General features: G+C 37.6%; 1 protein-coding gene across 1 annotated transcript in view; it reads left to right on the top strand.

The window, feature by feature from the left end:
* si:ch211-200p22.4 (phosphatidylinositol-binding clathrin assembly protein) overlaps nucleotides 1-12759 on the top strand; it is an 84865-nt gene that overhangs the window by 42052 nt on the left and 30054 nt on the right. Inside the window, exons 5-11 of the mRNA XM_055644192.1 lie at nucleotides 586-679; nucleotides 3043-3154; nucleotides 6596-6702; nucleotides 6979-7020; nucleotides 9763-9798; nucleotides 9908-10056; nucleotides 11371-11471. Coding sequence (XP_055500167.1) covers nucleotides 586-679; nucleotides 3043-3154; nucleotides 6596-6702; nucleotides 6979-7020; nucleotides 9763-9798; nucleotides 9908-10056; nucleotides 11371-11471 — 641 coding nt within the window. The remainder of the gene's footprint in view (nucleotides 1-585; nucleotides 680-3042; nucleotides 3155-6595; nucleotides 6703-6978; nucleotides 7021-9762; nucleotides 9799-9907; nucleotides 10057-11370; nucleotides 11472-12759) is intronic.

Raw genomic sequence — 12759 nt, 5'->3', positions numbered from 1 at the left:
CACATCACTGAGAAAATGTTTTAATGTTTTAACTCAATGATTTATTATTAGAACTTTTCCTACTGGTTTGTGGCTGGTATCCCATACGTTTTGATTAGGAAGCATGTCTTTTTTGATTAATGACTCTTTAAAGATTGTATGCAATCATTGTTTTATTTTGATGATTTTCCAATTATTCTGGACTTTGCTTAATAATACACATTGCTTTGCAAAAACTCCTGTATATCCTCTAATTTACTGAGCAACATTGAAGAAAATCTGATACGATTTATTAAGAATGAAATGTCTGTATTCTGTTTAAAAATGCTCAAGGTTTTGATAATTTTGGATCAGAATAGAATTGCAGCATGTTCATCATTGTAATCTGACAGTGAACAACTGCTTGAATTTATATTTGATCGGGATTTTTACATATTTATTTTTCTTTCTGAAAATAACTGCTTTTAATTTCTAGTAACACACTTAAAAATAAATTGGGGGTTGTGCATGTTCTCTGCAATCAGATGATACAAAGAAAGAATTTTCATCTAATGGTAGCATTTTAATGAAATGAAAAGTGCATTGACATTTTGTGTTTTCATGTAGGACGGATGGAGTAATGAGAACTATGAATACTGAGAAGTTGCTGAAGACGCTGCCTCTAATACAGAATCAGCTTGATGCACTCTTAGATTTTGATGTATGTGCAAGTATTATTTTTATAATCATTGCCCAGATGTTGCTGCTTCATCTGGAGGAGTTAGTCAGTGACTATACATGTAACACTTCATTGCTGTTGTGCTTTTCTGCAAATAAAACTGAACTTGCACTTTACTTCTGTTACGGCAAAACATGCAGTCTTATAACTCGGCTGTGCACGTGATTATTTAATTAATGGTGTTTTAGAATCAAATGTCACTCTGTGTTGGTTGCATGTAGTGGAAGTTGAAGCTTCTATCCAAATAAAGAACTAAATTGCTTTGTGTAAGAAGGAACTGCAGATGCTGGTTGAAATCGAAGATAGACACAAAAAGCTGGAGTAACTTAGCGAGACAGGCAGCATCTCTGGAGAGAAGGAATGGATGACGTTCCAGGTCGAGACCCTTCTTCAGATTGGTTAGGGATAAGGGAAATGAGAGATATAGACGTGATGTGGCGAGATAAAGAACAATGAATGAAAGATATGCAAAAGAGTAACGGTGATAAAGGAAACGGGCCACTAAGCTGTTTGGTGAAAATGAAATGCTAGTGCGACTTGGGTGGGGGGGGGGATGATAGAGAGTGAGGGATTGCCGGGGCTTCCTGAAGTGAGAGAAATCAATATTCATACTACTGGGCTGAAAACTGCCCAAGCGAAATATGAGATGCTGTTCCTCCAATTTGCTTTTAGCCTCACTCTGACAATGGTGGAGACCGAGGACAGAAAGGTTTGTGCAGGACTGGGAAGGATAGTTAAAGTGTTCAGCAACCGGGAGATCCGGTTGGTTCAGGTGTTCTGCGAAACGATCACCCAGTCTGCGTTTGGTCTCACCGATGTATAACGGTCCACATCTTGAACAACGGACACAGTAGATGAGGTTGGAGGAGGTGCAAGTGAACCTCTGCCTAAGGATTGTCGGGATCCCTGGACAAGAATCGAGGGAGGAGGTATAGCGACAGGTATTGCATCTTCTGTGGTTGCAGAGGAAGGTACCTGGGGAGAGGGTGGTTTGGGTGGGAAGGGATGAGTTAACCGGGGAGTTGCGGAGGGAACGGTCTCTGCAGAAGGCGGAAAAGGGTGGAGATGGGAAAATGTGGCTAGTGGTGGGATCCCGTTGGAGGTGGCGGAAATTTCAGAGGATTATGTGTTGTATGCAACGGATAATGGGGTGGAAGGAAAGGCTAGGGGTACTCTGTCTCTGTTGCAACTAGGGGGAGCAAGGGCAGAACTGCTGGGTACCGAGGACACGAGTGAGGACCTTGTCTATGATGGGTGAGGAGAACCCCAGTTCCCTAAAGAATGAGGGCATCTCGTATGGAACACCTCATCTTGAGTGCAGATGCGGCGTAGACGGAGGAATTAGGGGTAAGGGATAGAGTGTTCGCAGGAAGCAGGGTGGGAAGAAGATGGTTCCATTAATGATTAAAATACATGTATTTGTAACTGGTATCTGAGTAGATTAAGCACTTTTCTGGTCAGAAGGTGGTCAGTTTGTTCGTCCCTTGCCTGGATGCCAGGAGTTAACCTACCCGTAAGCATCTTAATGAGGATGTCTTTTGGTAATCCAGGCTGCCCTGAGATTGTTTTGGTGCCCCTAGGCCTAGGACTGAGTGAGACACTGGGAAGGAACTGCATGACTATCTCAGTCTGGGCCTTGGGGACATTAGTAGTTGGGAAGGGATAGAGACGAGTAGGCATGAACATGCAATTACTTATTTCAATCGGTTTGTGCAAACAGCATTCAATTTACTGCTCTTTTGAAGGATTTTGGTTTTGATGTTCTCACATAATATAGATAATGTGGAATGTTGAAGCAGCTTTAGATTTAACTAAAATAACAATTATTATTGCACCCTCTGAAGATGTTATTAACTTCATTAAGTTTGATATAGGCTAATTTATGCGATTATATTAAAAGCTGGTAGATGTTTTCATTATAGATCTATTTCCTTTAGCGAAAATACTGGCAATTATGTAAAAAAGTGAAGTTATCAATTATTGAAATAATGGCTTAAGCAAATGGTAAATGAATAAATAAGATCTTTGGCTCAGATGTGATCTGAATATTTGCGATGGAATAACCATATCCAATTCATTCTGTATGTATGGGCTTTGGATAAATTGAAAAATGGGGCTGCCATGGGTGTGACTTTAATGAAACCATCCCCAGAGCGAGTTACTTGATCTCACTGTAGGCTGATAATTGGAAGTCAGGCCTCTTACAGCAGGCTTGTCAAAGAACATAATTTATCAGTAAGTGTTGGCAGATGTCAAGCTGGTTAGCCCAGGTCCATGAACAGTTCATACACAGCATGTCAATTTTGTCTGCGACATTTAATGTACACTTTCTTCTTTGAATGCAGGCAAATCCTAATGAACTAACTAACGGAGTAATAAATGCTGCCTTCATGCTACTGTTCAAAGATTCCATCAGGCTTTTTGCTGCCTACAATGAAGGGATCATCAACTTACTGGGTAGGCAACTGGGTGCATATGTATATATACGTGTTAAAATACTTTCCGATTTGAACATGGTTTAATTATCACGGTAAAGTTGTCACAATATAACACCACAGATTACTCTTTGCTGTACAGGATGTTACAGTAACCTATTCCACGCAGATATGGTTTTGCAATTAATTCGATATCGGATGTAACTGGGAAAAATCATGGCAGCCCTTTTCATCCAAGTGTAAAAAGTGAAAACAACATTCTTGTTTGACCATTTGAAATGGTTTTACAATCTGTTGTGAGGACAAATCTTGCAAGTGTAAAATAGCGTAGTGGTATATTCTTAAGTGCCTTTTCTAAAGAGCTTGAACTTGGCATTTCGTAAGTGCTTTGTCCAAATATACATCCTGTTACATAACCTCCAATATGTGTCATCACCAGCAGAATCACTTATTTCAACTACTTCATGCAGAATATTGGTAAAAAAAATTTGTCAGTTTAATTTTCTGCAAGATGTAAAGCTCTTGAGCTGTTGTGCATATTTGCACTTATGGAGGCAAACATTCTTGGAATAAGGATTGGGCCAGTGATTTTATCAAAGAATTGGAAACAATGAGGACCAGGGGCCACAGTCTGAACCAGGGGCCACAGTCTTAGAATAAAGGGGAGGTAATTTAAGACTGAGATGAGAAAACACGTTTTCACCCAGAGAGTTGAGAATTTATGGAATTCCTTGCCACAGAGGGCAGTGGAGGCCAAATCACTGGATGGATTTATGAGTGAGTTAGGTAGTGCTCTAGGGGCTAGTGGTGTCAAGTGATATGGGGAGAAGGCAGGCACGGGTTATTGATAGGGGACGATCTGCCATGATCGCAATGAATGGTGGTGCTGGTTCGAAGGGCCGAATGGCCTCCTGCACCTATTTTCTATGTTTCTATATTTCTATGACCTTCAGCAATTTATCTTTGTGAAGAATTGGTTGTGCAAAAATCAGTCTGCAGTCTAAACAATCAGTCTGACCTAAACAACAAATTATTTTAAATAATTAATGTCTTCTGTGGCAAACTTGTACATTTTCCAAATGTAGCCTCAATAGATAATCAGTTTTCATATACTACTGGGGCAAATAACAAATTGCTGGGGAAACACCAGAGGTCAAGCAACATCCATGGAGATAAAAGAATTGACACCATTTTTGACTGACACAGGCTCTTGATCCAAAACACCATCAAATCATGTCCCTCCATTGATGTTACTCTACCTGCTGGGTTCCTTCAGCAGTTTGCTTTTTGCTCCAGATTACAGCATCTACAGGCTCTTGTGTCTCCTCGTTATATAAATCTGCGCTTGTGTGTGGTGAGCTTAATTCAAAATGAGAAAAGACACTTATTTGACTGGTGTTATTAAATATTTACATTCAAATGTTGTCCATATATCATTGTCTTTATTTATGGTGATACTGAATCTATATCATTGTATACGCAGCGATTTTCTATTGGTTTTTAAAATTGGAAGTTTGTTGAACAAGAGCATTATGAATCAAATTTAATACAATATTGGCGTGGGATCCATTTTAGTACAATCCTCTCGACCTGATAACCTAGCTAAGCCCACCACTCGCCCCTAGTTACTGGGGCGACCACTTTTGTTGTGAAGACTGAAGCCACAGCTAAGCACAGCTTATCTTGAAACGTCATGGGAGCTGTTTGTATGTTAATCGTTAAATATGAATAGTTTCTCATGAGCCCTTCCAAGATCTTGCCCTTTTAGTTTCATCTCTTGTATTCCAGTACTGATGGAAGTAAAGTTTGTGATAAGTACATGATATAATTTTATAAGCTCTGTTGCAGTATTGGGAGGTAGTTTACAATGATTATTAATTCATATATGGCCCTTTAATGCCCAATTACATGTTACTTGAACTGCGTTTTAGAGAAATTGCTTTTATTGCTGAAAAATCATACCATTAGCATGTTTTGACACAAATGATAATTTGTGTACTAGTCATGTCTCTACTATTTATTTCATTCCACTTACATGTTTTTCCTCTACTTGCTAAATTTTTGTAAGGTGTCCTTGAGACTCTTGAAAGGCGCCCATAAATAAAATGTATTATTATTATTATTATTATTATTTCCAGGATGGTTAAGGAAAGCCAATTGCTTGTGAAATTACTTTTCAGCCATGCATGCCAACAATGTCAGTCTTTCCTGAATATTTTAATTCTAAATTATGATTTCTTAATTGCCGGGTTTTGTTATACTACTTTACTTTAGGTTGACTTTGACATCCTCTTTATCTTTTAAATGTTTTGACTTATTTTTAAGACATTTGAATTTTGTGAATGAGAGAATTGTTGGAATATAGAGATGAAACAGTACAAGTAACTATGTAGTTGGCATCAGATCTGTAACTGTTTACCTTTCCATTGACAACCTTGTTTTAATAAAGAAAACCACCTCGTCAACTGTCCCAAGTATGCCCATATCTTATTTGTCATAGGATGGCAACATTTTTAATGTAATGGAAATAATGAAATGATGATTCATCTTGTAAAGAATCATGCTCAGTATCATTCAGTGGCACTGTCCCAGCATGTGCTATGGATTAGCCTGAACTAGTGCATAAAATGAACAGATTTCTAAATTTTAAGTCTTGCTGTCTTGCAGGGCAACAACTTAAAATATGGTTTATGTAGGAAGGATCTGCAAATGCTGGTTTAAACAGAAGATAGACATAATAAGCTGGAATAACTCAGCAGGTCAGACAGTAACTCTGAAGAAAAGAAAGGAATAGGTGACGTTTCGGGTTGACCCGCTGAGTTACTCCAGCATTTTGTCTAACTTAAAATATAGACCAGCCCAGCTGTTGCGCAAATTATACTTTAGAGGATTTATTGTAAGATAAGCATCAAGATATTTCTTCAACCAATTTACTTTGTGTATAATAATTGACTTTTCAATTTAAGCTCTGTGGAGTCAAGTTTAAATGATAGTGTGCATCGTTTTTCATTAGGAACAAGGGAAATGGACATTCATATAACCAAACTGAATTTCCTTCCTAGTTATTTCAGAACTTTAGAATATGTTGATACTGTCAAGAAAATTAGTGCTCCCATATGTTGTGATATAATATACATTTTAGGAGACATAGTGAAGAAGAGTTAACATCAAATTTGTATCTAAGAAATGCAATTTGCATTTTGGGATATTACCAATTTAAAAAAAAACTTAAAACTTGTACCAATTTCGACAGCAATGTTGCAGTTAATTAGGTATGTTTTATCTCCTGTTTTCATGCATTTCAATGGTTCTGACTGCAGCTGCTTTAAAAACAAATACAGTGGCAGGTATGGAACAAATGCATATTTAAGAATTTAAATGTTTAAAAATAAATCAACTCTTCAAAGGCTTCTGATTTTCATAACTTGGTACTAGATCTCTTATCTTAATTACCCTCTTTTAGAGAAATACTTCGATATGAAGAAAAATCAGTGCAAGGAAGCCCTGGACATATACAAGAAGTTTTTGGCCAGAATGACAAAGTTGTCTGAATTCCTCAAAACTGCAGAGGTGAACATCATTTTTTTCTCATCTGTGGTCCATCGCAACTCATTTTTTTGCTGAAGTGTCAGAGTTTTTGCCCCCCCCCCCCCCCCCCCCCCGAGCCCCCTTCCCCGTCTCAATTACAAGAGTCCCAATCTCCCGAAGAGGAGCAAGTTTACTTTCTTGTATATTATAAGCATTTCTATCAAGCATGCAAGTCTTTTGTATTAGATTTTTCCGTTTTTATTTACTAAAGCTATGCCACTGCATGAAGTAATGTGAACTTTTTCTTTGTTGACACAGCAAGTTGGAATTGATCAGGGTGACATTCCAGATCTATCTCAGGTCAGTGTACATATATCATTTAGCTTTATCCATTCCCCCATTCCTGGATTTTAAGTTTCATTTTTCTACAGAGAGCATGAGTCTCTGTGCATACATGATTTTATTCATGTATACTGTATGTGTGCTTCTTTACATTGTGGTTTATGAAGGAAGCTAAAACATATTGCCCTCTTAATGATTTCATTGGGAAGTACTTTGAAGTAAAGTTACATGTTAGAACTTCTTGCATTGATAAGGTTGCCTATGAGAACTTCACATTGATTGCCCTGTTGTTAAATTAAGGCTTTAGTGGACAGATGATAGTCCTTTTGGCCTACCTTAAAATCATATAGTGGCCCAGCTGGGTTCCTGGTGCGTGAAAACTATTGCTGATACCACATGCAGTAATGTGACTGCTGTCCTATTTGGTAACTTAAATGGGTGCAACCACTGCACCAACTGTGTTCACATTTGGCTCTGGTATATTCTCCATTGTAACCAAAGTGAGGCTCACAAGATAGTCCCATCTACTGCAATCCCTGTTAATTAGCAATCTTTATTTAATGATTGTCAGAACTGATAGCAAATTAGATTCATGATTTATGAATCTGATTTTAATTATTGGGTTGTAGTGATGTAAAACAATATATTATGATAGAATCTTATGATTTCTGATTTTTTTTTAAGTTGCCAGTTGTGAACAGACAGCATCGCTGGAGAACATAGACATGTCATGATTCAGGTCGGGACCCTTCTTCAGACTGATTGAATTTGTCTGAAGAAGGTCCCGACCTGAATCGTCACCTATCCATGTTCTCCAGAGATGCTGCATGACCTGCTGAGTTACTCCAACACTTTGTGTCTTTTTCAATATGAACGTATTTGATTCTTTGGATCAAGAACATTTGTTGTCCACCCCTAGACTCAGTGTGAGTCCAGTCCAGTGGGTACTCAGGAGATGAGTTGTGCTGGAATGGTGAAGCAGCGGTAGTGTTGCTGCCTTGCAGTACCAGAGACACTGGTTCGATCTCAACTACAGGTGCTGTCTGTACAGAGTTTGTACATTCCGTGACAGCGTGGGTTTTTTCGGAGATCTTCGGTTTCCTCCCACACTCAAAAAACGTACAGGTTTGTATGTTAATTGGCTTGGTATAAGTGTGAATTGTCCCTAGTGTGTAGGATAGTGTTAGCGTGTGGGGATCGCTGGTTGGTGTGGACTCGGGCCGAAGGGCTTGTTTCTGTTCTGTATATCTAAACTAAACTAATCTGACCTTGGTGTCACTGTGCATAGGCGCGGAACGTATGAAAACACTGATTGGCAAAGAGGGCGTTGCTCATTATTTGCTTTCAAACACTGTTTCCTTCCATTGTATTTTGGAAGGGAAAATATGGACTACTCATTACTCCGAAAATAAGTATCTAAATGAGGACTGATGAGATATGGGAGGATAGATACAAAAATATAGACCATGTAAAAAAAAAGTAACAAATGCTCGAGCTTATTTCTAGAAGGTCTTGAAAAGTAGAGAAGTTATACAAATCCTTGCATAGAGTACATTTGGAAGTTATTGTACAGTTTTGGTCATCATATCACAATAATGTTATGTAGGCATAAGAAGCCGTACAAAGTGAGATTCGAAGGATGATTCCAAATGAGAGTTTATACATGTCGAGAAAAAATTTACAAGCTAGTCACTACTCTCCTGATAAAAACAGTAGGTTAGTGACAAATCAAGTTAAGTTATGGCTAGATACAGTGTTTCAAAGTATTTTGATTATCCCGAGATGGAACAAAATGAAAGCTTATCAATGTTGTCATCAAGTAAACAAATGGAGAATTCTGAAGAAATATCCTTGCTCCATGGTGAGAATGTGGAACTCACTGTTCGGGAGTAGTAAAGCATGAAGTATTGTATATAAAATGAGGCTGGAAAAGGGGAAGGGAATAGAGAGTTATGATGGTGATTAAAGTAAAAGGGGTTGAAAGAAGCTCAATTATGTTAAATACCTTAAAGAACCTTAAATACTTGAATGGATTATTCAGCTGGATATCATTTACTGTGGCAGACATTCTGAGTAGTGAGATAATTTCATTATGGAGGGCATTATGAACCAAGGAGATACATTTTTTCCCCACAATCTATACTTGGAACTTGTGAGAGTTTTAGAATACAATTTTTGATGGTGTTTTTTTTTTTAATAACCACATCTGTTTCTCCCCTTAATAACATCACCTGTGTTCTAGTCCAGGGATGTTAATGTTGTTTATCACACACCAACCTTGACCAATATTGGCTCAACTAACTCACATAAATTGAACTTGGGCCAAACCAAGTCTGCAAACCAACTAAAAACATGTAGTTTTGAAGACGATATTACAGTTTTTTAACCATTGCTTAATTGAAGAAACTAACCAGATACTGAAATAAGGAACTGCAGATGCTGGTTTACAAAATAAGACACAAAGTGCAAGAGTAACTCAGCAGGTCAGGCAACATCTGTGGAAAACATGCATAGATAACATTTTGGGTTATGGGTCCTTGTTCAGACTGGGAACCTGAAGAAGGGCCCTGACCTGAAATGTCACCTATCTATGGTTTCCATAGATACTGCCTGATTCGCTGAGTTACTCCAGAATTTTGTGCCTGACCAGCTGTTGTTTGGTTGCAAGTATCCTGTCTCAGAATCTGAAATTGTATGACCTTGGCTTAGAATCGTTCCCTCCAACGAGCAGTACCTAATCTGTAATCACTGTACATGTAGGCAAATGATGCTATTCCACGTGGACTTCTGATACAGGTAGGTAATATCCGTTATTATTTTAACTTGGATTCATTTTTATTTACCCTGTGTGTATTTTTTATTTGCAAGGACATCATGAGAAATTTGACGACTCTCTTCTTAACAGGAGCAGCGGCATAAAGAGATACCAATGCAACCCCAGTCAGCAACTGCATCTACCACCGTGTCTCCGAGCTCCACGTCAGGGAAGAGTATCAACACGTCGACAGCAGTTGATCTATTCGCAGTAGCCACACCAGTATCAAGTACTAACAGGTAAATATATTTTACTTTTAACCATAACTCATTCATAATAGGTGTGACTCATTAATCTTGTGTTACCAATTTAACTCCAGTTTGAGCACCTAATTGATCTGATTTGCATGCTGGGACTGTCAGTTCTTTGATATTTTTATATCAATAATAATAATAATAATAATAATAAAACAAGGAATAAAGCAAATTATCAGGCATCGAATTGTAAAAGTAAAATTAATCTTATGCCATCTTTCGTGCAAATAAGGCATCCCCTGTTTAAGAAATTAGTGTAAGAATAGATATTAAAATGTAACGGGCTTACCTGAAACAGCACGGCAAGATTACCCAGCGCTTTGATCGGTCTTCTACAAAAGGAACTGCACTCGTACATGGATCTAAAAAAAAATAGCTGCTTGAATATTGATTTCTTCCATGTTCAGATTCAGATTCAGATTCAACTTTAATTGTCATTGTCATTGTCAGTGTACAGTACAGAGACAACGAAATGCAGTATTTCCTATCGAATCTGGTAAACGTGTTTCCTCTCACCCAAAAGACGTGTTGGGGGAGAGTAGTCTGAATTGGGTTGTGAAATTCCTTGATCTCATCTCACACATGTAGTCCTTTCACGGTTATTTACAATTCAGTTGAGCATTAGTGACAGTAATTTGCTGAACAGGAATGAAGTATGCAGTAGACTAATACTTTATTTCAAACTTTTTAAAATCTAGTTTGTTTTAAAAAAACATTGGATCTGATTTGTTATCTGCTATGATTTTTATCTCTTGCTGATCTTTGTAAAAAATATTTTAATGCACTACCTATTGGCACAATTCACGCGGTGGGGAAGGCTCTGTGCACCTTGGATCTAGTTTCTGGAGCTTAAGAATGATGATGAAGGCTGTTCAAACCGTGGAAAGCTTTGAATTTAACTTCTCAATAGATTCAGTATGTCAAGAGTCAAGAATGTTTTATTGTCCTATGTCCCGGACGGGACAATGAAATTCTTACTTGCTGTAGCACAACAGAATATGTGAATATATAAACATTGTATATAACGTGGGGGGGAAAGAAAAAGTTCAATAAATAACAAATATAGTGCAAATAACAAATAATATAGTCTTTTGCAGTTCATAGCTCATAGCTTATTCGTTGTGTTTAATAGCATGCAGACATAAATTGAAACCAACAAAAGTAGGCTTGATTAACTGCTGAGCTCTACCTCCTGCATTTGCAGTGTCAACCTAGAAATGTAAGAAATATTTCATTCTAATATTTTATATTAGAAATCTCATGTGACATTAATTTGGAACTTTTTGGTTTCTTGTCCAGTGCACCCAGTCTTTCCAATGATATCTTCAATATGCAGTCAGCTTTTGTGCCAACAGTGCAGAGTACCCCAGCAATATCAACCTCAGCCAATGCATGGGGGGGTAAGTTGTTCCTGTATGCTTTAATGATTATTTTGACACCCTCCTCATTTTGGTAAAAAAATGTACGTGTGCTGCTTGTTCTTGAATTAATAGCATTGTTTAGTTCACATTCATGTATCAATGAGAATTTTTACAGTACAAGATTCTGTGCGAAGATTGTAAACTAGCCCTGCTGGATCTACAATCTTAAATCTACACAGTTTTAAGCTGTCAGCACATTATCCCAGAAAGGGTGTATTTCAATTACACTTGAGGATACTTAAGATTTTTTGTTATTCTAATGCCTATTTGTACCCTGCTTCCAACTGCGATTTTTCCAGTCCTGTGTTCGGACATCTTCTTTATGCAAATTCTATCTTTTTTTTTCAAGTTTAAAAAGAAACCTGTTTTGTAGCTTAAGTAAATGCAAATTATTTTTATAAATGGCACTTGTAAAGGATCCACGCAATCTTTTCCACACCCTCCAATGTCATCGATTGCCTTCCATTCTGGTAGGAAAGGGAATTTTTCACAATCTTGCATATCATAATTAGCCCAACAAATGTTGTTCCTTTGTTGGTTATGTTTGGCCTTCTCACCTCCGTTCGCAGAAAGTTTACAAAAAGTTCAGAAAACTGCAAATGAATTGTTAATTCTGAATCATGAGAATTTTATTTGACTTTTGCAACGTAAATTCCAAACAAAAAAATATCAAATCCTGATTCCTGGTCTTTCTCACTTAGCTCTCATTTCGAGTATAGATCTTCGGGTTAGGGGGTAAGCACTTTGCTGTATTTTAGATGTGCATACTGTTAAACCAGATACATATGCACCAAGGTGCTTTTTCTTTTGTAAATAGATTTGCAACTTATTAATGTCTGAAATACTTGGGATACCATAAGGATACCAAAAATCACCACAAAATGCACGTTATTTGCTACAGAAGAGCTTCTAAAAATGAATCCCTTTTGAACACAATCATTCAAGTATATTTCATAAGTGGACATTCACCATTAATAAATGTTGTAGAAAAAATATATAATAATATAAAATCAGTGTGTGTGTACGAACGAGCGTGTTTCACTCTTGAAGTGTTATTTGTCTCTAAATAGAAGCTTGGAAGACTGGATAGACTTGGTTTATACTCTCTAGAATTTAGGAGATTGAGAGGGGATCTTATAGAAACTTACAAAATTCTTAAGGGGTTGGACAGGCTAGATGCAGGAAGATTGTTCCCGATGTTGGGGAAGTCCAGGACAAGGGGTCACAGCTTAAGGATAAGGGGGAAATCCTTTAAAACCGAGATGGA

Source organism: Leucoraja erinacea, chromosome 12, assembly GCF_028641065.1.
Source record: "Leucoraja erinacea ecotype New England chromosome 12, Leri_hhj_1, whole genome shotgun sequence".
Classification (NCBI taxonomy): domain Eukaryota; kingdom Metazoa; phylum Chordata; class Chondrichthyes; order Rajiformes; family Rajidae; genus Leucoraja; species Leucoraja erinaceus.
Note: the sequence above shows the minus strand (reverse complement) of the source record. Positions and strands in the feature narration are given on the sequence as shown.